The sequence below is a fragment of the Natrix helvetica genome (assembly GCF_964273705.1).
Source record: "Natrix helvetica genome assembly, chromosome: Z".
In the NCBI taxonomy this organism is placed as follows: domain Eukaryota; kingdom Metazoa; phylum Chordata; class Lepidosauria; order Squamata; family Natricidae; genus Natrix; species Natrix helvetica.
Genome location: NC_138554.1, coordinates 134,032,531 through 134,057,647, shown reverse-complemented (window position 1 = coordinate 134,057,647; position 25,117 = coordinate 134,032,531). Strand labels below are relative to the sequence as shown.

General features: G+C 45.9%; 1 protein-coding gene across 4 annotated transcripts in view; it reads right to left on the bottom strand.

The window, feature by feature from the left end:
• The window catches only part of XYLB (xylulokinase), a 310,463-nt gene that overhangs the window by 258,155 nt on the left and 27,191 nt on the right, over positions 1–25,117 (bottom strand). For all 4 annotated transcript variants that reach the window (XM_081970175.1, XM_081970173.1, XM_081970174.1 and 1 more), the window contains 5 exons: positions 23,251–23,331; positions 17,826–17,912; positions 11,116–11,244; positions 7,935–8,000; positions 1,718–1,790 (listed from right to left, as the gene is read on the bottom strand). In XM_081970175.1, the coding sequence (XP_081826301.1) occupies positions 1,718–1,790; positions 7,935–8,000; positions 11,116–11,244; positions 17,826–17,912; positions 23,251–23,331 (436 nt within the window). The remainder of the gene's footprint in view (positions 1–1,717; positions 1,791–7,934; positions 8,001–11,115; positions 11,245–17,825; positions 17,913–23,250; positions 23,332–25,117) is intronic.

The window sequence follows — 25,117 nt, the reverse complement described above, 5'->3', positions numbered from 1 at the left end:
CATTAAGTAAAAGTTTGCTCCATTTTACGACCTTTTCCGCTACAAAAATTGTTAAACAAATCGCTACAGTTGTTAATAATATGGTTACGTGAATTTGGCCTCCTCATTGACTTTGTTGGTCAAAAGGTCGCAAAAATGATCCCATGACCTGGGGCCACCCCCAGTGTCATAAGTATGAGTCAATTGCCAAGGGTCTGAATTTCGATCACACGACCGTGGGAACACTGCAAGTGTGAAAAACGTTCACCTTTTTTCAGTGCCATTGTTAACTTCGAGCGGTCACTAAACGAACTACTGTTAAGTCGGGGGCTACCTATTACTAGTCTGATTGTTATTCCTGGTTTGAAAGTAGCCTCTAATATTAATTTCAGAGAAAGAGTAGCAAAAGTGTGAAATGCTGCCATCTTCTGGTTGTGAACTGAAACATCTGCTGGGTGCTATAAAAACAAATCTGCTGGATTAAGATGGAGCAATTTAGCAGGCCTAGTCTAATGCTCTTCTGATCTTACACAGTAAAAAAAGGAACTGAATCCGGGGGGAAATTGGACACCGTTTAGGGTCCAGCTGTGTTAGACACTTCCAAGAAAAAAGGGCAATGACACCAAAAAAGAACAAAACAATAAATACATCTTCTTGGAAGAACTACAACGTTTTTGCAGCCTGACACACTTTCTGCAAAGCCAGCCAGTTGCAGGCAGCCAGTCCAGAGAGCTTCAGAGAAAGAAAGAAAGCTTAGCCAGAAGTCTCCAAAGAAAACATTCTGGATTCAGAGCCAAGGGCTCAAACCACAAAGAAGGAAGTGGCTTTAATGGGGCGGGGGGTGGGGGGGGATGATTTGTTCAACATGTATATTAATTAAAGTTAAATGAGGTTAATATTCATCCATTTAAACACGCTGACCTACTTAACTAGACAGGATACAAGTAGTCCTCTACTGATAAAAGTTAGCTTAGTGGCCATTCAAAGTTACAACAGCACTGGAAAAAAAGGACCTCTGATTATTTTTCACACTTATGACCGGAGATGGTATTCAGCCAGTTAAGACCAGTTCGCCCAAACTGGTAGTGGGAATTGCGGGTGGGTCTACCTACCTGCCCCAGCCCTATGCCATCCTATTTAGGCCTGTTTTTGAGGCTGGGCACATGCGTGGATGGGGTGCGGGTGCTCGCAAAGTGGGTGGGTGCACACAGAGCGGGTGGGCGCAGATAACGCGGACAGAGGCCTGCGGCGAACCGGTGGTAACAAAATGTGAAACCCACCGCTACTTATGACCGATGCAGCATCCCCATGGTCATATGATTTACCTTTGGATGCTTGATAACTGACTCACATTTATTACAGTTGCAGTGTCCCAGGGTCATGTGATCACTTTTTGGGACCTTTTGACGAGCAAAGTCAATGGGGAAACCAGATAACAACCGTGTTACTAATTTAACAGCTGCCATGATTCACTTAACAAATGGGGCAAGAAAAGTTATAAAATGGGGCAAAATTCACTTAACAAATTTCTCACTCACTTAGCAACATAAATTTTGGTCTCAATTGTGGTTGTAAGTTGAGGATTAACTGTATAAAGAGACCTACTTTATCTTTCAAGGACTCTCACCATTTTTGAGCGGCCTCTGTTCACCAAAAAAAGAGGACATCCCACTGTGTCTATTCTCTCCTACAAGTCAGTGTGGGGTTGAACCTGTTAGAAAGAGTGCGTGTCACTTACCATCGCTATAATCTATGGGAGCATAGGCCCCTAGGAATAGAGAGGCTGCAAAATTGCTCACCAAGGAAATTTTCTGCAGAAAAGAAAAAGAAGTAAACGAACAACCAAACCAGCAAATAATCACATGACATTATTCTTCTTTCACAAGCCATTCAAAGCAGAGTGCTTTGGAACTCCCATTGAGTTCAGCAAGCATTTAAAATATTATGTTCAGAAAGACTATCTTTGATGGCTTAATTGTCGCAAGATCTTGCTTTGATATTTTTTTTTTTTTTGAGAGTTGCAAAAGACTAAGCTACGAGAAATCTTTCTTTCTCTCTCTCTCTCTCTCTCTCTCTCTCTCTCTTACAGGCACAAACCCATGGATTTCCCCCTCCCCCCCAAAAAAACTGAAAAGAAAATCTTTAAAAGAGGTTGTTGTAATGGAAAAAAAATAGGAGGAGGAAGAAGTATTACGTATACCCAATCCCTGGAGTTACTTATAAAAGTAATAAAGGCTGGATAAAGATCAAGTAAATAAATAAATAACAATTAGCTTTTCTTCTCTACATTGTTTTATGCTGGGAGGAAAGAAATTGGAGTCTAGCTATATTCATGGCATCTGTCATAAAAAGGACGAAGAAGCAAGAAGCCCAGGAAAATAGCTTCTGCTAGCTGAAGTCATCTAAGAACAGATGCGGCTAGAGTCTTATGCTACAACTTGGTTTACAAACTGTGCTAAGCCATGCAGAAAACCCTGATTTATTCCCCTACTTATAGACAGCCTTCTCAGAATCAAAATATTGTGCTGAATGTATCATCTCAGTCGTTTGCAGAGATACAGAGCCATACCGTAATGGACTATTCACAACAAGAGCAATAGCTATAACACTTAGACTTATATACCACTTCATAATGCTTTACAGCCTTCTCTAAGCGGTTTATAGTCAGCATATTGTCAAGGTTCCAAATAGCATCCAAAATTAAATCAGAGTCCAAGGCACAGGATTCCTCAAAGTTCCAATTTATTAAGAGAGTCATGTACATCTGGGAAAATCTGAAGGCTTCCCGGTTTTCCCCACCCAGTTGAAAGTTCAAGATCTTGCCCCCATATCCACAAGTCCATTATGTGGTCCAATCTTCCACTACCGATGCTGGATGGTTCCATTCATCCATCCAGTTCCGGCCAGGTGCAGAGGTGCAAAGGCAAAGGATGACCTTGGCTTTATAGAAATAATTTTGTTATGGCTACAAGGGATCTTATATAATACAATACAATAGCAGAGTTGGAAGGGACCTTGGAGGTCTTCTAGTCCAACTCCCTCCCTAGGCAGGAAACCCTATACCATTTCAGACAAATGGCTATCCAACATCTTAAAGACTTCCAGTGTTGGGGCATTCACAACTTCTGGAGGCAAGCTGTTCCACTGATGAATTGTTCTTTTTTTTTTTTCAAAAAATTTTATTGGTTTTTTTAAAATTTACAAGGGAAAAGGTAATGGAAAGGTATACAAATTTTGGCAGTTGCAAAGTGTGGCAGGCGCCCCCTCCCTCCAAACTCATAAAATACATCTGAGTATAAAACATTAATACATAATCATATAAAATCAGCATATTAATTCTAAAAGTATTTTCAATCAGTTTATATATTGTAGTATATGATCTACATATAATTCCATACTACTTTCGGTCTGTTTATAACAATGTGATTTTCTTATTCATTTTTGTGATCTGAGCTTTCTTGGTATTGCCCCTTCTCCCCCCGCTGACAGAGCTCTGGCCCCTCCCGTGTCCTGCATATCCGTTGTAGAGTCTTCTGTTTTTTCTAGGTTTGTTTTGTTTTTTTCCATAAAGGCCTGCGCCTCTATGGGTGTATTGATTCTAATTCTTGTCTCCTCCCAGAATATCAGCATACCTTCAGGCATCAACCATCTAAACCACACCCCCTTCTGGTATAATTTATTCGCCAATTGCGAATAATTTTTCCTTTTTTCCCTAATTTTCTTGGGGATCTGCTTCAGAATGGTTATTTCCCTGTCGTGGTATGTCAATGCCTGCCCCCTTTGTACACCCAGAATTTCGTCTCTTGTGCTTTTTCTAAGAAATTTAATATGGACCTCCCTGGGTACATTGTGTGTTCTGGCATAAGCTGAATTCACTCTGTAAACCAGATCTATTTCCCATTCCATCTGTTGTTTTTCTTTGTGTATGTATTCAGCTAAAATGTTAGTCATAATGTCCCTTATATTTTCCCCATCTGCTTCTATAACATTTTGAAATCTAAGATAAAAGGACATTCTCTCAAATTCTGTTTTCATTTGCTGGATATCAAGTTCTTTGTTTCCCTTCTGCACTGCTTCTATCCCTCCCCCTCACCTCCGCCACCCCACCCTCCACAAGGTCCAGTCTCTGTGAGTTCTTATAGATTTGGACTTGGTTCTCTTTAATTTCTTCCTTCATTTCCTTTAATTGTTGCTTAATTTCTTCCTGGCCCTGTATAAGTTGCTGCAGCATTTGTTGCAAATCCATCTCTGTACTCTTGGGTTGCATCAGGTCTGTGATCTTTGATTGTGTGGCAGGGCTGGATGTTGCAGATGTCGGTGCAGAGGTAGCAAAGCCAGGTTTTCCAGGGGGTGGTCTTTTAGGGGACATAGTTTATAAAGTAAAGAGATCAGTCAGTATGGAGAATGGACAGCTGGAGAAGCAGAGCAGCCAGATGAGTCCAGGAGGCAGAAGATCCAGGCAGAAGAGAATCTCTCTAGTCAGTCTGGCAATAGAGAGAAATTTTTCCCCCCAGAGAGTTCAAAAAATAACAATCCACAAGAGATTCTTCTGGGTGACACAGAGACAAAGACCAGAAGCCTGAATTTTAAAGGTGGAGTCAGGTTTCACAGTTCATAAAGACAACGGAAGTGTGCCATCTTGCCCTGCCAGCTTTGGGCTCAGAGGCATAGTAAAGTTTTAAAAGTTCACAAAGTTCTCAGGTCATCAATAAGTTATGGAGCTAGATCAATGAAAAGTCATCTTTACTGGGGTGAGGCATCATTGGTTGGCTCTCCCCCCTCCTCCTTCCCCTGGGGCTGAGAGCAGAATTTTTCCAAGCCGCTTGTCCAAGGGGGGGGGAAATCCCCCTCCCTCCAGCCGCACCTCCAAGGAAATCCAAAAGTTTAACGTTTTAAATTGCTGAAAGGTCCATCAAGTCAAAAAGAAAGGGAATGAAGGGGGGAAGCGCCTCACCACACCGCCGCTGCTTCCTTCTATTTTTACATCGTCCGATCAGCCTGTTGCGAAGACGCGCGCGCGCCCTCCGAGACTGCTCCCCGATGCCTGGAGCGAAGCGGAGAGGCCCCCACCAGCCGCCGCCGATGCCAGGGTCCCCCGCAAAGCCGCTCCTTCGGCAGGACGCCTCTCCAGGTTCCGGCGGCTGACGGCGACGGGCAAGTCCTTTGCCCGCTCCGGCTCCCCGGTGGGCTTCCCCGTTTTTGGGGGGCACAGGACGCCACTGATGAATTGTTCTAACTGTCAGGAAATTTCTCCTCAGTTCTAAGTTGCTTCTCTCCTTGATTAGTTTCCACCCATTGCTTCTTGTTCTACCCTCAGGTGCCTTGGAGAATAGTTTGACTCCCACTTCTTTGTGGCAACCCCTGAGACATTGGAACACTGCTATCATGTCTCCCCTAGTCCTTCTTTTCATTAAACTAAACATACCCAGTTCCTGCAACCGTTCTTCATATGTTTTAGTCTCGTCCCCTAATCATCTTTGTTGCTCTTCTCTGCACTCTTTCTAGAGTCTCCTCATCTTTTCTACATCGTAGTGACCAAAACTGAATGCAGTATTCCAAGTGTGGCTTACCAAGTCATTGTAAAGTGGTATTAACACTTCACGTGATCTTGATTCTATCCTTCTGTTTATGCAGCCTAGAACTGTGTAGGCTTTTTTGACAGCTGCTGCACACTGCTGGCTCATATTTAAATGGTTGTATACTAGGACTCCAAGATCTCTCTCACAGTTACTACTATTGAGCAAGGTACCACCTATACTGCACCTGTGCATTTCATTTTTCTTGCCTAAATGTAGAACTTTACTCTTTTCACCATTGAATTTCATTTTGTTAGATAGTGCCCAATGTTTAAGTTTGTCAAGATCCTTCTGTATCTTAAGCCTGTCTTCTGGAGTGTTGGCTATTTCTGCCATCTTGGCGTCATCTGGAAATTTGATGAATTCCCCATTTATTTCCTCATCCAAATCACTGATGAAGAAGTTGAAAAGTACTGGGCCTAAAACAGAGCCTTGGGGTACTCCACTGCATACTTCCCTCCATGTAGATACAGTTCCATTGAAAACTACACGTTGAGTGCAGTTGGTCAGCCAGTTACGAATCCATCTGGTGGTGATGCTGTCCAACCCACATTCTTCTACTTTATCTAGTAGTAGGTTATGGTCTACCTTATCAAAAGCCTTACTGAAGTCCAAGTAAACTATATCTACGGCATTCCTCTGGTCCACTAATTTTGTCAATTTGTCAAAGAATGCAATAAGATTAGTCTGGCATGATCTGTTTTTGACAAACCCATGTTGGCTTTTGGCTATTACTTTGTTTACTTCTAGGTGTTCGCTAATTCGTTGCTTGATTATCTTTTCCAGAATCTTTCCTGGTATTGAGGTCAGGCTGATAGGTCTATAGTTTCCTGGATTTATTTTTTTCCCTTTTTTGAAGATGGGAACCACATCAGCTCTTTTCCAGTCCTCTGGCAATTCCCTGGTGCTCCAGGATTTCTGAAAGATTCAGTGGTTCTCGTCTGCTAGTTCCTTCAGAACCCTGGGGTGTAATCCCTCCGGTCCTGGTGATTTGAACTCGTCTAGGGTAGACAGGTGCTCACTTACCATTTTCTTCCCTATTTCAACTTGTGTTCCTAATCTGATTTTTGTGGTGCTGTTTTTGATAGGTTGGACTGTTTTATCCCTTTGTGTAAAGAGAGATGCAAAAAGTGAGTTAAATAGTTCTGCTTTCTCCCTGTTGCTTGTCACCTTCTTGCCACTTTCTCCCAGCAATGGACCAATTGTTTCCTTAACTTTTTTCTTGTTTTTAATATGTTGGAAGAAGGGAAACCATCCAAGGCGCTGCCTTGGATGGTTTCAGAAGAGGGCTGGAGGAATTTCTGGAGTGATCGAGCTACATGTAGCCCTCGACCACAATAGGGCCCCAAATTTCTGTTGCTAAGCAAGACAATCATTAACTGGATGGGTGGAACTGCCAGCATGGCAGTGGGAGATTGTACCATGTGATGGACCTGTGGGGGTGGGGGCAAGATCTTGAACTTTCAACTAGGTGGGGAAAACCTGAAAACCTTCAGATTCAGGTTTTCTCAGATGTGCCAACATGGCTCTCTTAATAAATTGGAATTTTGAGGAATCCTTTGCCTCGGACTCTGATTTACTTTTGGATGCTGTTTGGAACCCTGGCACCTACTACATTCCATCCCACATCCCACATTTAATTAATTAATAAAATAATACAGGCTCAGCTCTTAAGATACCAGCATGCAATATCGTGGCTCAAATTACAAAAGGAGTGGCATTTGGATCGTTTTTGTCCTTTGCCCCTCTCTCCTCTACCCTTCCGCGAACACCATGCCTCAGACCTGCTGCATTTTGAAAGTCACCCTTCATCAAAAGCCAATGCAGAATGGAAGGAATTTTCTTTCTTGTTTGCAATGCATTTTGAAATTGCACTGCAAGAGACAACAAAACTTTAAAAAAAAGAGTGGGGGAGGAATAAATTCATCATTTTATAATCCCCATCTCTAATCTTCCCCCATTTTCTATAGGAGAAGGAATTAGATCTAGAATTGCATTTCTGGTGTGAGAGCACGCCCTCTGTTAACAAAATAGCCAATATTAAGCATTTAGATTAAGGCAGGGGTGTCCAAATTTGGGAACTTTAAGACTTGTGGACTTCAACTCCCAGAATTCCCCAGCCAGCAATTCTGGGAGTTGAAGTCCACAAGTCTTAAAGTTCCCAAATTTGGACACCCCTGGATTAAGGTGATGCTATATCAGCAGCCACTTTTACTGAACCTTCTTGGATAGATCACTTTTCTGTTTAACGAGGGGCTTTTTGTTGCCATATTTATGCTAATGTAATTTGTACAAGCATTGTGATAAGTTCCCCTTGCAAACCATAATAAAACCTAAATTAGTTATGATTCCCAATAAACGAGCAGAAGATTAGCAAACCTCAGTTTGTGAGTAGACTTCAGGATCCCGGCTGTAAATCTTCGCTATCTGGTTTCCTGTAAAACGCTGAGAAAGGACAGGCTACCAATATTTAGGAACACAAATTGTAAATGGAGCCAATAATAATTAACTCAGCATAATGAGTTCAGGATATTTTAATTTATTAAAGGCATAACAGCGGTTGCTATTCAGATGCAACAGGCATAAAACAGATGATAATGCTTTGACAGGTGAATGTTTAACTCACCTGGAGTTTAAAAAGGTATCTGAAAAATAGATTTCCCCATAATATGTATTTCAGAAACAATAAATCATGGGAAGTAATCTTTCTGGACGTTTAGGCAAGATTTCAAAAATGTTCAGGAATGGTTTGTTCATATCAGAGGTGGAATGTGCAACAAGAATGTGTTCATACCTGGAATAGCAGGTGCAAATTATTTTGGGAGATGTGGGGGAAGAGATGCTGCCTAGACCAGGGGTCAGCAAATTGCGGCTCTGAAGCCGCATGTCGCTCTTTCATCCTTCTACTGCAGTTCCCTGTCGCCAGTCGGTCCCACAATTTTGGGAGGAGTTTCTGGTTGGGGAGGGGAAGCACGCACCGCCAGGAGAAGACCCTCATGTAAGGGGAGGGTTTTCCGGTCAGCTCCAAAATTGATAGGGCTTTTGGTTAGGGAAGGTAGAGGAAAAAGGACGCCGTGCTAGGAGGAGACTCTATGGTGGGGGAACCGGACGTCCGGTCGGCTCCAGAATTGAACAGGGGGCTTCTGGTTGGGACCTTTGTGGCTCTTTGAGTGTTTATGGTTGCCGACCCTGGCCTATACAATGTCTATTGAATGACATTTGAGTCCCGGGAGGTGGAGGTGGGGTGGAAATGGGGTCTCAGAAGGGATCCTCCATAGTTTGCAGAAGCATAAAAGTAGGGGGGGAGAGATACTTTCAGATTTGCAATATTCTGTTATTATAATCTATACAATAACAGTGGGCGGGGCAAGCAGCCGGCCAGAAGGGGTGAGTGGCAACTGGGCAGATGTGGGTGGGGCCAACCAGGGGTGGTTTTTACCGGTTCAGCGAACTGATTCAAATCGTCCCTAACGTTTCATCTGAACCCTTGGGATTTCCAGTTTGCCTGCTTTGATGAACTTCTTGCTCTGATTACTATTTGGCTAACTTGTCTTATTGGACTGCTGGCCGTGGCTGCTATGTGGCTAACCTTGATTACTGGATTACTCGCAGCCAGAGGCTTCTGAAGGTGCATGTAAAAGCTTTGCTCCAGAATTTGTATGTGGGAACATTTGCGGGCACAGTTGGAGCAATAAAGGGGAGTTAGATCTATTCTCTGGTTGTGTTACTTTCATGCCACGCCCCGGGTCATCACACAGTGTGTGCGCTGGCCCACCACTCACACGGCCCAGTTGCAAATAGGCTATGGCCCGGTATTGGGCCATTGCCCACAGGTTGGGGACCCTTACTTTGCGGAACAACCCTGGAAAGGAAGTCTTAGACCAGTGATGGCTAACCTTTTTGTTGAGGCGTGCCAAAAGCATGGGGGGACCCCACCCATAATGCAATGTCCTCCTCCCATGCAAGTATGCGCACGCACACCCCATGCACATGCACGCAGGCCTCACTGAAGTCTCTGGACTTCCGGAAGGCTCTTTGGGCCACTTTTTGCCCTCCACGGGCTTCAGGGAAGTCTCCTGAAGCCTCCGGAGGGATAAAAACGGCTCAACAGGAAAACTGGGAGTTTGGGAACAGACTTCCGGGTTGCCTGTTGGGCCATTTTTCTCCCTCCAGAGGCTTCAGAGGCTTCCCTGAATCCTCCAGGGGGGCGAAAAACAGCCTAATGCGCAAACCGGAAGTTCGAGAACTAACTTCCGGTTGTGTGTTGGGTTTTTTTTCACCGTCTGGAGGCTTCAGGGAAGCCTCGGAGGAAGAAAAACGTTTAGTTTAGTTTAGTTTATTTCGATTTGTTAGCCGCTCCCTCTCCACAAGGGACTCGGGGCGGCATACAATAAAAAGCACATAAATATACACATATATACATACACATATACATACAGGAAGGAGGTAATAATCATTAGATACATAAAATAAAATAATAATAATAAAATTATTAAACTAAACTAATACACTAATAAAATACCCCAGTTTAAAATTTCGAATTTAAAAAGACTATCAGGAGGAATAGATGGAAACTATGGTTGAGCCAGGCCGGATAATTGAAAAAGGTGGATCTTGAGTTTTGTACGGAAGGAGCGGAGATCTGAGGTAATCCTAATGTCGAGGGGGAGGTCATTCCACAGGGCTGGGCCCATCACAGAGAAGGCCCTACTCCTGGGTGTCGCCCTCTGACACTGTTTAGTGGACGGCACCCGGAGAAGTCCCTCTCTGTGAGAGCGAATTGGTCGTAGGGATGTATGGGGCAGGATGCGATCCCGCAGATAGCTAGGTCCTGTGCCATGGAGCGCTTTAAAGATGGTAATCAAAACCTTGAAACACACCCGATAGACCACAGGAAGCCAGTGCAGCTCGCGCAGGAGAGGTGTTACGTGGGAGTATCTAGTACTTCCCATAATCACCCGCGCGGCCGCATTCTGGACCAACTGTAGTCTTCGAGTGCATCTCAAGGGAAGCCCCATGTAGAGAGCATTGCAGTAGTCTAAGCGAGACGTCACCAGCGCATGGGTGACTGTGCGTAAGGCATCCCGGTCCAATAGGGGGCGCAATTGGCGCACCAGGCGGGCCTGGTGGAACGCCCCCCTTGCCACGGCTGTTACATGGTCATCCATGGACAGCCGGGCATCCAGGAGGACGCCCAAATTGCGCGCCCGCTCCATGGGGGCCAGTTGCTCGCCCCCGATGGCCAGAGATGGAAGCAACTGGTTGAACCGGGGTGCCGGAAGCCACAGCCACTCCGTCTTGGAGGGGTTGAGTTTGAGTCTGTTGTCATCCATCCAGACCCGAACAGCTTCCAGACACCGGGACATCATTTCGCCCAAAAATCAAGGCTGAAAATCAGTGCGCGCTAGAGCTGACAGGGCAACACCTCACGTGCTCTCAGAAATGGCTCTGTGTGCTACCTGTGGCCGATGTGCCATAGGTTCGCCATCATGGTCTTAGACAATGTTCACATTAGACCTTCTTGGTTACCCTCTCTACTGTCTTCTCCCACAGCTCTCACCTCATAAGCTCGGGAGCCAGTGATGTCGGCTAATTTCTGAGCCCCTCCGACTTTTTCTTCCAGAGAGTTACACTGGGCAGCTGTGCTGGAGTCCATCCAGATTGGACTGTTGCTAACAGAAAAGCAATCCTGTTGGAAACAAGGAAGAGACAGCAGAATAGCCAATGAAGTCAAGAGTTGCCAGTTGGTTTACGACAATACAGGTGGTACTCAAGACACCGTTGCAATTGAGCCCAAAATTTCTGTTGCTAAGCAAGATGGTTGTTAAGTGAGTTGTGCCCCAGATTACAACCTTTTTTTTGTTTTACCACACTTGTTAAGCAAATCACTGTCATGAAGTGAATCATGCAGTTGTTAAGTGAATCTGGCTTCCCCCATTACGATCATGCGGGATCGTATTCTGCCCCATACATCCCTGCGACCAATCCGCTCGCACAGAGCGGGCCTCCTCCAGGTGCCGTCCACCAGACAGTGTCGAGGGGCGGCGCCTAGGAGTAGAGCCTTCTCTGTGGCGTGCCCAGCCCTGTGGAATGACCTCCCTCCGGATATTAGGAATACCTCTGACCTCCGCTCCTTTCGTATAAAGCTCAAGACCCACCTATTCCAAGTAGCTGGCCTGGCTCAACTTTGATCTAACTATATCGCTCCTGACGGGTTTTTATCTGGGTATTTTAATTGTATTCAATTATTTAGGGGTTTCTAAACATTGTATTTTATTGTTTTTATTCATTAGCCGACCTCCTCCTTGTACATGTCTTGGTATATGTTTTTGTAATATGTATGTCTTGTCTATATATTTATTTCATATGTTTTATTGTACGCCGCCCCGAGTCCTTCGGGAGAGGGTGGGGCTAAGAAATAAATATTTATTATTATTATTATTATTATTATTATTATTATTATTATTATTATTATTATTACATTTGCTTATTGGAAGCTGGCTAGGAACGATACAAATGGTGATTTCATAACCCTGGGACACTGCAACCATTGTAAATACAGGCCAGTTGCCAAGCCACAAATTTGGATCATATGACCGCGGGGATGCTGTAATAGTCATAAGCAGGGGTGAAATTCAGCAGGTTCTGACAGGTTATGGAGAACCAGTAGCGGAAATTTTGAGTAGTTCAGAGAACCGGCACAAACCACCCCTGGCTGGCCCCAGAGTGGGGTGGGAATGGGGATTTTGCAGTTTCCTTCCCCCAAGAATCAGGAGAGAATGGGGATTTTGCAGTATCCTTCCCCCAAGAATCGGGAGGGAATGGGGATTTTGCAGTATCCTTCCCCCAAGAATCGGGAGGGAATGGGGATTTTGCAGTATCCTTCCCCCAAGAATCGGGAGGGAATGGGGATTTTGCAATATCCTTCCCCCAAGAATCGGGAGAGAATGGGGATTTTGCAGTATCCTTCCCCCAAGAATCAGGAGGGAATGGGGATTTTGCAGTATCCTTCCCCCAAGAATCAGGAGGGAATGGGGATTTTGCAGTATCCTTCCCCCAAGAATCAGGAGGGAATGGGGATTTTGCAGTATCCTTCCCCCAAGAATCAGGAGGGAATGGGGAGTTTGCAGTATCCTTCCCCCAAGAATCGGGAGGGAATGGGGAGTTTGCAGTATCCTTTCCCCAAGAATCGGGATGGAATGAGGATTTTGCAGTATCCTTCCCCCAAGAATCAGGAGGGATTGGGGATTTTGCAGTATCCTTCCCCCAAGAATCAGGAGGGAATGGGGATTTTGCAGTATCCTTCCCCCAAGAATCAGGAGGGAATGGGGATTTTGCAGTATCCTTCCCCCAAGAATCAGGAGGGAATGGGGATTTTGCAGTATCCTTCCCCCAAGAATCGGGAGGGAATGGGGATTTTGCAGTATCCTTCCCCCAAGAATCGGGAGGGAATGGGGATTTTGCAGTATCCTTCCCCCAAGAATCGGGAGGGAATGGGGATTTTGCAGTATCCTTCCCCCAAGAATCGGGAGAGAATGGGGATTTTGCAGTATCCTTCCCCCAAGAATCAGGAGGGAATGGGGATTTTGCAGTATCCTTCCCCCAAGAATCAGGAGGGAATGGGGATTTTGCAGTATCCTTCCCCCAAGAATCGGGAGGGAATGGGGATTTTGCAGTATCCTTCCCCCAAAAATCGGGAGGGAATGGGGATTTTGCAGTATCCTTCCCCAAAGAATCAGGAGGGAATGGGGAGTTTGCAGTATCCTTCCCCCAAGAATCAGGAGGGAATGGGGATTTTGCAGTATCCTTCCCCCAAGAATCGGGAGGGAATGGTGAGTTTGCAGTATCCTTTCCCCAAGAATCAGGAGGGAATGAGGATTTTGCAGTATCCTTCCCCCAAGAATCAGGAGGGATTGGGGATTTTGCAGTATCCTTCCCCCAAGAATCAGGAGGGAATGGGGATTTTGCAGTATCCTTCCCCAAGAATCAGGAGGGAATGGGGATTTTGCAGTATCCTTCCCCCAAGAATCAGGAGGGAATGGGGATTTTGCAGTATCCTTCCCCCAGGAGTGGAGAGGGAATGGGGATTTTGCAGTATCCTTCCAAGAATCGGGAGGGAATAGGGATTTTGCAGTATCCTTCCCCGTGGAGTGGGGAGGGAATGGAGATCTTGCAGTGTGCTTCCCCTCCCATGCCCACCAAGCCACACCCACCAAACCATGCCATGCCCACCAAGCCACACCCACAGAACCAGCAGTAAAAAAAAATGAATTTCACCACTGGTCATAAGTGTGAAAATTAGACATGTCAGTTTTTTCAATGGCAGTGAAACAGTCAAACAGTCACTTTAAAAATGTTTCTGCATTTGTGGAGCTACAGAGGTAGAAGATGTGGCTGACATCCTATTTTGATTGTTGCCTGTATAAGGGGGTGAGAAACAGGTACCTTGGTCTATATACCAAACGAATGAATCCCATTTGGATCCCCATATCAAAACAACTTTCTCTTATGTTCGGCCCGAATCTGAAAATAACATTAAGACAGCACAGTACTTAAGCAAAACAGCTTGGTTGAGATCTGCATATGTGGGACTGATTGCAGTGGTGACACCAAAATATAATTTTATTTATCTATATATTAAATGATTGCATTTTATTCCAATTTCATTTTAAATTGCATTTTATTCCAATTTCATTTCAAATTGTATTTTATCCAATTCCATTTCAAATTATAATTTATCAGATTTTAGTAATAATTTGTGTCTGGAACACTGCGCTTTGATATGGCTAAAGGGCTAATCAATAAAGAAAACTAAACACTAAAAAAAAAAGGCTGTATGTCAAGAACTACATGTAAAGTCAGGGTCAAAAGTTGGTTTAGACCAGTGTTTGTCAACCTTGGCAACTTGAAGATGTCTGGACTTCAACTCCCAGAATTCCCCAGCTGGGGAATTCTGGGAGTTGAAGTCCAGACATCTTCAAGTTGCCAAGGTTGACAAACATTGGTTTAGACAGTGATGGTGAATCTTTTCGGCACCAAGTGCCCAAACCAGAATGTGCATTGTATGAACGCACACCAGAGCACCACAAACCCAAACACTAGCTGGCCAGTGCAAATGCCAGCTGATTTTCTGGTTTCGGCCCCCAAAACGGCCATAAAAAGCCAAAAATAAGATATGCACACGTGGGCCAGCTGGTCCCTGGTTTTCCAGCAGACGCATGCGCTCCAGCCAGCTTATCTTCGTGCATGCTGGAGCACCAGAAACCCAAAGACCAGCTGGCCGGCACATACAATTCGCTCTCACAGAGAGGGACTCCTCCGGGTGCCGTCCACTAGGCAGTGCCAGAGGGCGGCGCCCAGGAGTAGGGCCTTCTCTGTGATGGGCCCAGCCCTCTGGAATGACCTCCCCCCAGATATCAGGATAACGACGGATCTCCGCTCCTTCTGCACGAAACTCAAGACCCACCTGTTCCAACTAGCCGGCCTGGCTTAATCAGAACTCTCTAACTTCCCTGGCAATTTTAAACTGTATATTTAAATCTTTTGGGTATTTTAATTGTTTTAATTGTATTAATTTTATTATTTATTTTAACTTTGTGGCTTTTACTTTTTGTATTGCTAATTGTTGATGTATTTACCTCCTCCATGCCACATGCCTTTATATTTGACTGTACGTCGCCCCGAGTCCCTTCGCGGAGAGGGCGCGACTGATAAATTGAATCAAATAAATTAAAAAAATAAAATAAATACATGCCTATTTTTTGGCTGTTTATGGCCGTTTGGGGGGCCGAAAACCCGAAGATCAGCTGGCGACGGCATGCGTGCCCAGAGATTGCGTTCGCGATTACGGGTTTAGGATAATAGCACATCTTACTTCCACACTGGAAAGTGTTACAAAGATATGCAGAGGAAATATTTTAGCAAGGAAAAACAGTCACTATTTTACACATTGGACATTACTTTGGGACATTCAAGTCACAGTAAAACTTACTACAGACTACACCTAAGCTGTGTAAGAAGCCACAGTATGTTGCAGATGGTGTTTCTAATTGTATTAAGCGACCCAGGTAGGGTGCATTTTCAATATAGGTAGTCCTCAACTTACAAACACAATTGGGACCTATCCTGTTTTTTAAGAAAATTGAAATATTTTTCTTTAAAAAAAAAAAAATCAAAGCAATTCCAGTTTAAAAGCATGCTCCAGAAGAATTGGTTTAAAATAAATTTTAAAAGCCAACAAAATCATAAACTCAGCAGGAAGAACATTTTGAAGAGATGCAGTGATTAAGGGACAGTTTGGCTCTAAATCATTGCAAGCAAAATCCGTAACTGTCAACGATCTTTCTCAAATATTCCTTGAAAATATTAAAAATAGTATACGAGAATGTTTCACTTCAAACATCTGGGATTATTTTGACCTTTTATTATTTCTTTTGGTTTGTCCATATTATTTTAAAATTTTTATTTGTTAAATTTAATGTTAACATTTTTAATGCTTTTGTATCTATGCTCTCATATTATTATCATATTTTTGGAGTATAAGATGCACCTTTTTCCCTCGAAAAAGAGGGTGAAAATCTGGGTGTGTCTTATAAACTGAATACAGCATTTTGGGCCTCCCGAAACCCCGCTCCCTTCACCAAAATGGCTGTGCATAGTCTTTAGGAGGCTTCCAGAGTGCTCCTGGGGGCTGGGGAGGGTAAAATGATTGAAAAAAGGGGCCATTTTTTGCTTATTCTTGCCTCCCCTCAGCCCCCAGGAACACTCTACAAGCCTCCTAAACACTATGCATGTCCCTTTTTTTTTTGACAAAAAACAGGCCGTTTTTGGGAGGTCTGCAAAGTGCAAAAACTTTTTTTTAATTTGCCTTTTTCAAAATCTTGGTGCGTCTTATACTTTGGTGCGTCTTATACTCCGAAAAATATGGTATAAGCCACCCAATGTTACTCAAAACTGTTATGACAAGTGGCGTATTAAACAAACAAACAAACAAAAAATTTGCTGAGTAAATTTGACTCAGAGTCCTCTTAAACTCAGCATTACCCTCACTTTTTTAAATCTATGTGTCTGAAATGTAAGTCTGCAAAAACCTATTATTCACAGATTAAGAGGACAAGTTAGAACAATTAATTAGGCCAGGGGTCGGCAACCCACGGCTCTGGAGCCACATGTGGTTTTTTGATCCCTCTGCTGCAGCTCCCTGTCACCAGTCAGCTCCACAATCGATAGGGCTTTCAGTTAGGACAGGTAGAGGAAAACGGACGCTGTGCTAGGAGGAAACTCTATGGGGGAATTAGGCGGGGCGGTGTGTGTGAGAGAACCGGACTTCCAGTTGGCAGAGGAAAAAGTAAGGCACACTAGGAGAAGACTCTATGGTGGGGAAACCGGACTTCCGGTCGACTCCAGAATTGAATGGGGGGCTTCCAGTTAGGACCTTTGTGTCTAAGGTTGCCAACCCCTGATCTTGGCCATTGGCTAAGAGGAAGTTACTGGCCCAAAGACACAAAATTTGCAAAGCAGCTCTTCGTGTGACCACAACTAATTGATGGAACTTTTTTGCAGTCATCATTAAGCAGACGTGTGTAATTAAGTGAATAACCCATTTCAGCCAATGCGTATTTTTTTGCCACAAAGTAAATGCTGATTTCTGGAGAAATAATAATGCCGAAAATCACAGTCATGTGACCGTGCAATGCTGCAAACGGGCATAAATGTCAGCCAGTTGCCAAATGCCCAGAATACAGTCTCGTGACTGCATGTGTGTGTGTGGGAGGTGGGTAGGAGGGAGTGTGGATGGACATTAGAATTTCAAAACTGGGTTGTAACTAACTCTGGGGAGGTCCTTCTTAACTCTGAACGGTTGCTAAGAAACAGGTCTCAAGTCGAGGAGTAACTGCCAACCCCTGAATTAAACCTACCATAGAAGAGTACAAAAAAAAAAAACCCCACTAAGTGAAAGTCGAAAACAATCTCTGAACCTATGTGGAATTTTGCAGAAATAGCACCCTTAACTCAATCCAGAACTTGGTAGAAAAATGGAATCAGTATGTCTCCTGCTTTTTTCTTTCTTAAAGACTAAGTAAATGTGGAAGGTGTCACATGGTCTATGTAAAGGAAAATCCATCACCTTGTGATGTAGTATCAGCTGCATTTGTTCCTAGGCAGGAAAACTATAAAGCATCTTATATGGTTTTCTAAGATCAATCAGTGTTAAGGTCACTGAGCAAGAACAACTTCAAACTTTCCCGAAAAACCTCTGGAGACGGTTACCTTCAGTGATTGATGTAAAGGAAGAACAGGTGATAAATTTTGCAAAACAGAGCTTCCTCCTTCTTTCCAATAGACACTTCCATGTTGCTGTTAAGTTAGGAAAAATAGAGAAAGAAGGTTGATGCTATGATTCCCATTAAATGGTGATAAATGTGCATACCACCAGTGCTGAATAATGCCAGCAAAGGTGAGATTAAAACAATTATTTACTGCTGAAAGAAAAGGCTTTTCCCAAAATTTTCTTTTTGGTTTCCTTCTATAATTATATACCAGGATCAACATATCTTTTAGATAACTATAAACCATTCCGGTAGACAGGAAGATAATGGGTAACAATAGATGACAGAAAAATGATAGAAAGGTAGACATACTGTGGTTCACCTGGAATAGTTTGTGTGTGTAGTCTCACACAGAGAGAGACATAATATGTTATATCCACACACATACCAAATCTCTCAACTTAAACAAAAATAAAAAACAAATTTTAAAAAAACCCAAATCAACAAGATTCCATTACTTAGAAAACAGAAATGGTAATCATAATCCCAGATTCTAAAATGTATTTTTCTGTTCATAGGTGGGAATTAAATGAATAACAAATTAACTTTCCACTTCAAAAATAGCCATGCAACGTATTTTAAAGGGCCCACACTATGCAGAGAAGTCCTAATCTGTACTGGCCAATCAACCCCTCATCATGGTAGCAGACAAGGAGCAGATAAAGGAAGTGCCACAGAGTGAGGAGGATGAGAAGTTGGAGAAGTAGCAGGGCTTGAAGGAGGAAGTAGAGAGAATGTGGAAAGTCAAGACAGGCTCCAACAGATCCCAGGAAGGAAGTAGAGAAGAGGGCAGGATTAGGAACAGCTAAGATCCTGCACAGAAAGCTCAAACTGGGGCGTTAGTTCTTACCTGATACTCCCCTTCTCTGGGCAGGTGGAGACAGTGGTCATGCATGGGTTAACTCAGCCAGTAACCAATAGAACTGAGTCTATCAAAGTGATGTCATCGCCTCTGAGGAGTGTCCTCCCACTTTCTTGATGAAGGAGATAAGTAGACTGCTGTGCGCTATTCGATTGCTCTCAATCCCTTGATGCTCCAGTATTTCTCCCGGATGTCCCTCTGGGAACTAGGCCAGAGCCTGAAAGATGACCACTGTCTTCACCTGCCCAGAGAAGGGGCATATCAGGTAAGAACCAACACCCCATTCTCCACAGCAGTCATGCATGGGACATACCAAAGCTAGGCCTGTCCCTGGGTGGAAATGAGACTGGGCTAGGAACTTGAAGAGGGAAGAACTTGTTGAATGACCCGCCATCCAAATGCCGCATCCGGCAAAGCGTATCTATCCACCTTATAATGGTGGATAAAGGGGGTAGTAGTAGTCCAGGTGGCCGCCTTGCAGATCTCCTCCACCGAGGCCTGCCTTGTCCACGCCGCCGCCGTAGCCGCACTGTGCGTGGAATGTGCTGTGATGTTGGATGGAGGTATGAGGTGATGTGCCAGGTAAGCTCTTGAAATGGCAGATCGGATCCAGCGCCCAACCATAGATGGAGACGCTTTTAGCCCCTTATTTGTGGGATGGAAAGACACGAAGAGAGCTTCGGTGCGCCTGAAGACGGCCATCTTGGCGATATAGATCTTAAGAGCACGTCGTGCGTCTATCCTGTGCCATTTGCATTCAAATCTGTGAGAAGGATTAGGGCAGAAATTTGGAAGAGTGTGGTTTAGAGATTGATAAAAGACCAAATTTACCTTTGGAACAAAGGTGGGATCAAGGCGAAGGACCACACAGTCCGGATGAAATACACACAGGTCAGATCGGATGGAAAGGGCCGTCAATTCCGAGGTCCGCTGTGCCGACGTGATGGCCATCAGAAAGGTTGTCTTCAGTGTAAGATGATGCAATGAGACTGACCTGAGAGGTTCAAAGGGCGGTTCAGTGAGAAAGTCAAGGACCCTGGCTAGATCCCACAAGGGGAAACAGCCTATGACGGGAGGAGAGATTAGACGTGCCCTTAATGAAACAGCGAAGGGTTCAAGGAAAGAGGCTCATTCCGGTGAAGTGAGAGAACTGAAGAGAGAGCCAACACTTGTCGACGTAGGGTGTTTGGCGAAAGCACCTTATCAAGCCCCTGTTGCAAGAACTTCAAAACCTGGGGGACTGAAGCCTCCAGGGGGTGGCATCTTGAGAGCAGCACCATGTAGTGAAGGTCTGCCACGTTGCTTCATAGATCCTGTTAGTGGCTGGGTGGCAAGAAGCCTGAATAGTCCGAATTACAGTCTCAGAAAGGTTAGCCGCCCTCAAGACCACCCGCTCAGCCTCCATGCGGTTAGGCGGAGCCAGGACAAGTCAGGATGGTGAGTGGACCCCTGATGAAGAAGGGACGTTATCATTGGAAGATGTCATGCCGGGCCCACTGAGAGATTGATCAGGTCCGCATACCAGGGTCTGCGCAGCCAATGAGAAGCAATTAGGATGAGTTCGGCCTCTTCTTCTATCATTTTCCGAATCACCTTCTGTATCAGCGGGAAGGCGTACAGGAGACCGTGAGGCCACCTGCACCTTAAGGTGTCCACGCTTGGTGCCGTGTAACGAGACAGGTACCTAAGGAAGCTACCTGTTGGATGCCGTTGCGAATAGATCTAGCACCGGAGTCCCGTATCTGGACGACAGCTGTCTGAAGCAGTTGGAGGAAGCCCCGTCCTGTCCACAAAAGGGCTGCCTACAATCGAAGGATTGATTCCGACCTTCCTGCTTTTTAGTAGCCGGTTGTAGAGCCTTTCTTTTATCCTTACCCTCCACTAGTAGAGGTTCTAAAGAAAAGGGAGGAAGAATAGGAAGAGGAGGCCAGTCTCCTTTTGGCTCGGGCCTCCCCCTGCCACTGCTTCAGCCAGAGGAACCGGCGAGTGATGATAGAGGATGCTCAAAGCTATGGCTTTGGACGTGAAACGGGCCACATCTAAGGAGGCATCTGCGGTGTATTCTAGGGCTGCCTTCAATTTGCTAATGTCCCTGCGAGCCTTAGAATCCCTGGCCGGAAGTCTCCCTTGAAGTTGTCTTAGCCATAAGAGGGCAGAGCGACTAAAGAAAGAAGCAGACGTAGCTGCCCTGATGGCCCAAGCCGAGGTCTGATGTCCCTTGACCAGAGTTTGTTCTATTCTCTTGTCTTCAGGGTGAAGAGCCTCCTCCGGAGCTACCGAGGCTGCGTTAGGAGAGGACAAGCTAACTACAGGTAAGTCATTACAAGGTACCTCTAGAGCCTTGGCGAGTTCTGATCCCACGTTATATAGGCGCTTGTCCAAGGTATTGGGGAGGAGGCCTGTACCTAGTGATGCCCACTGGTTCTGGACCACGTCTATGAAGAGTCTGGGAGACGGAATCACCTCCCTTTCCACTTTAGGCTGGATGAAGATGGGGTCGATGGGGTCCGCCTTGTCCGCCTCCGTTCCCTGAGGAGCCTTGGGTAAAGGGATGCCAACAATCTTCTTGGCCTTAAAGAGAAGAGACCGAATGACAGCAGGTTTAAAGAGACTGACAAAGGTAGGTGGGTCGGGGGGAAGGTCCTCGTCTTCCGAGAGATCTGAATCTCATGCAGGGCATTCCTCCTCTCCGAAAACCGACAGTTGGCTGGACGTGCCAGGTAACTCATGCGAGGAAGAGGCCGAGAGATCACCATTCCTGCGTCTGGAACCAGAAGAAGAAGACCTGCGTGGAGTAGAATGGTTAGAAGACCTGTGCTTAAATCCTCCTGCTACACCACGTTCAATGGCCTCAGATATCATATCAGCCATGCCGGATGAGTAAGAATGGCAGCGGGAAGGGGGAGAGATATCCTCCTGGAACAAGGGGTCCCCATCAGGAGTGGCACTCCTGCCACCCTCGGATTCATCCCCACTACAGGCCAGATCGCGCATGCCCCTGGCTTCCTCATGTTGGATAATGGATGCTGCAGGGGAGAGATCATCCTCCGAATCAGAAGATAGGTCAGGAGAACTAGGTTGAACAGGCTTCTGGGGCTGAAACAGAAGAGATTCCATGTGTTTGGTCTTGCCCCAGGCCTTTTTGGGAGGAGCCTGAGTGGCATTGCCATCTTCCTGCGAAGGTAGATTGTCTGTGGTCCTGTGACTGGACCTGGGAGCCTTGGAAGAGGGCTCAGTGGGGGGAGCCTCTGGGGCAGGTCTGCATCTATGGGTCCTGGATAAAGGAGACTCGGTGGTGGGAGCAGTGTCCAGGGTAGTTAGAGGTACTTGTGACTCATGGGCATTAGAGGAAGCCATGGTTTGTATTCACGACTTTGTTGTCTCGAAGGGGAGAGTCAAAATGGCCACCGGAGTGTCTTCGCGTCAAAACAAAATGGCCACTGAGGTTACAGAGCCTATGGGCCAGGCACCAGGAGGTAGCCACGGAAGGAACGAGGGCGGTGTGGACCATGAGAGGTGGCTGCAGAAGTGATGGCAGCAGCAGCGGCAATCTAGCAGCGGCGGTGTGCGGCGGCGGCACTTTCCTGGCGGCGGCGGCAACGTTTGGCGGTGAGGAAGAGCCAACAGAAGGGGCAGCGCTAAGCGGAGCCTCCAACGGCAAGTGCTAGGTAGCGCTGAGTCCAGGGGAGCCTTTGCAACCGCAGGCAAAGTCAAGAGGCTAAAAGCCTCCGAAGAAAACCCTGGAAGTCCCTCTCAGGAAGCCCTGGGGCTAAATGAGAGCCCTGGCTCCGAGAGGAGCTATTATCAACGATCCTGTCCTTCACTAGGAATTTAGAAGTAAAATTTTTAGAGGAGAAGCCAATTAAAACAGATTAAAGTAGCCAATTCAGCAATTTTGAATAGTTAAGTTGAGAGAGCAATTAGGACAGCCAGTTCCGATCGAAGTGAGTCTAAAAAAGCGGGAGGACACTCCTCAGAGGCAGTGACATCACTTTGGTAGACTCAGTTCTATTGGTTACTGGCTGAGTTCACCCATGCGTGACCGCTAGCTACACAAACTTTGGGGAACCAGGGGCCTCTGGTAGAGGAAGCAGAGGAAGAAGACGTATGTCTCCAACACTGGGAGGGAGGGAGGGAGGGAGGGAGGGAAGGAACGGGGAGGGTGGGAGGAAGAAAGATGGAAGGGAGGGAGGAAAATGGAAGGGAGAGAGGGAGGGAGGAAGATGGGAGGGAGGGAGGAAGATGGGAGGGAGGGAGGAGGATGGGAGGGAGGGAGGGAACATGGAAGGGAGGGAGGAAGATTGGAGGAAAAGGGAGGGTGGGAAGAAGGAAGGAAAGAAGATGGGAGGGGGAGGGAGCGAGGGAAGAAGGAATGAAGGAAGATGAAAGGGAGGGAGGGAGGTGGGAGGGATTGTGAGATTGAGGGAGGGGAGGATTTAAACTGAGGCCAACATACTGAGGCCAAAGCATCTGTTTTCCATCATTGCCCTTCCTTTCAACCAACCTGTCCAGCTCCAGACAAAGCTTTTACAGTGGAGAAATTAAAGCCTGCAGACTTCATCTTTTCCAAAATCAGATCCAGGGCCTAGAAAAAGAAAAAGAAAAAGAAAAACATTGCAGAGTAATTTCTGGAAATTTGGAAATCTCACATGTCTCAGGGATAAACGGAAAAGAGATGCCAGGGGCAACCATGAGGGGTTTTTAGAAAAAATCAACATGAAGGTCAGAAACATCCCACCGAAGCTCTGCCCCCTTCTCCACAAGCTTCACAGCTGTTTTTCATAACAAAGACACCCCACACAAGACCCTGGATGGGGGAGGCTGCAGTTGTGCAAACCCCTGGGTAAAAACCTCTGTCCTATGAGTTGCACCGGTTGCCAGGTGGCTTCTGGGGACATGTCAAGATCATCATCAGTGGTGCCCTTTCGTGGTTCAGAACCAGACTTCTCTGTGGAACCGTATCTCTTTCTTCCTCTTTGCCTCTTCATGCTATTAGCTCTAGCAATGCAGGTGTCCTCCAGGTCCCATCAGGGCAGTTGTGTGGTCTTCTGGGACCTTGGAAACATGCCATGGTGGTGACCATGTCTTCCCTGGGAGATAGCATCCAGCCCAAGCGACTATTTCCTTCCTGCCTCCCTTCCCTCCCTCCTTCCTTTTTCTTCCTTCCTTCATTCTTCCTCCCTCCTCCTTCTTGTTTCCTTCTTTCTTCCTTCGCTCCCATCCTTCTTCCTCCTTCCCTCCCTCCCTCCTTTTCCTTCCCTTCCTTCCTCCTCTTCCTTCCTTTCCTCTCTCCCTTCCTTCCCTTCTTTCTCCCTCCCTCCTTCTCTTGCTTTCCTTCCTCCCTCCTCTTCCTTCCCTTCCTTCCTCCTCTTCCTTTCTTCTTCCTCCCTCCTCCCTTCTCAATTCCTTCTTCACTCCCTCCCTCCTTTTCCTTCCCTTCCTTCTTCCTCTTCCTTCCTTCTCCCTCCCTCTCTCCTTCTCTTCCTTCCCTTCCTCTCCCTCCCTCCCTTCTTTCTCCCTCCCTCCTTCTGCTGCTTCGCTTCCTCCCTCCTCCTCCTCCTCCCCTTCCTTCCCCCTCTTCCTTTCTTCCTTCTTCCTTCCTTCTCATTTCCTTCTTCCCTCCCTCCCTCTTTCCTCCTTCCCTCCCTCCTTCTCTTGCTTCCCTCCCTCCTTTTCCTTCCCTTCCTTCCTCTTCCTTCTTCCTCCCTCCCTCTCCTTCTCTTGCTTCCCTTCCTCCCCCCCACCGTCTTGCTTCCCTTCCTCTTCTTTCCTTCTTCCCCCTCCTTCTCTTGCTTCCCTCCTCTTCCTTCCTTCCTTTCTTCTTCCTCCCTCCCTCCCTTCTTCTCTTGCTTCCCTTCCTTCTTCCCTCCCTCCCTTTTCCTCCCTCCTTCTCTTGCTTTCCTTCCTCTCTCCCTGCTTCCCTTCTTCCTCCCTCCCTCTCCTTCTCTTGCTTCCCTTCTTTTCTTCCTCTCCTTCTCATTTCCTTTCCTCTGCCTTCCTCCCTTCTTCCTCCCTCCCTCTCTCCTCTTGCTTCCTTTCCTCTCTCTCTCCCTCCCTTCTCCCTCCCTCCCTCTCTCCTTCTCTTGCTTCCTTTCCTTTCTCCCTCCCTCCCTCTCTCCTTCTCTTGCTTCCCTCCCTCCCTTCCTTTGCCACTTTTGTGATTTTCAAAAGCCAAAATTCCCCATCCTCCCATTCTTTGACTCGGAAATCCACAAGTCTTGAAGTTGCCAAGGTTTGACCTCCCAGGACGACAGAGTCCAAAATTTATGGCCATATCAGAACAAGACAGAAGTTCCAGTATGAGCCCCGGGACAGGACAACTTTGCAATCCACCCTGATATTGCAATATTGTTCTTAGTGTTGTCTTCCCT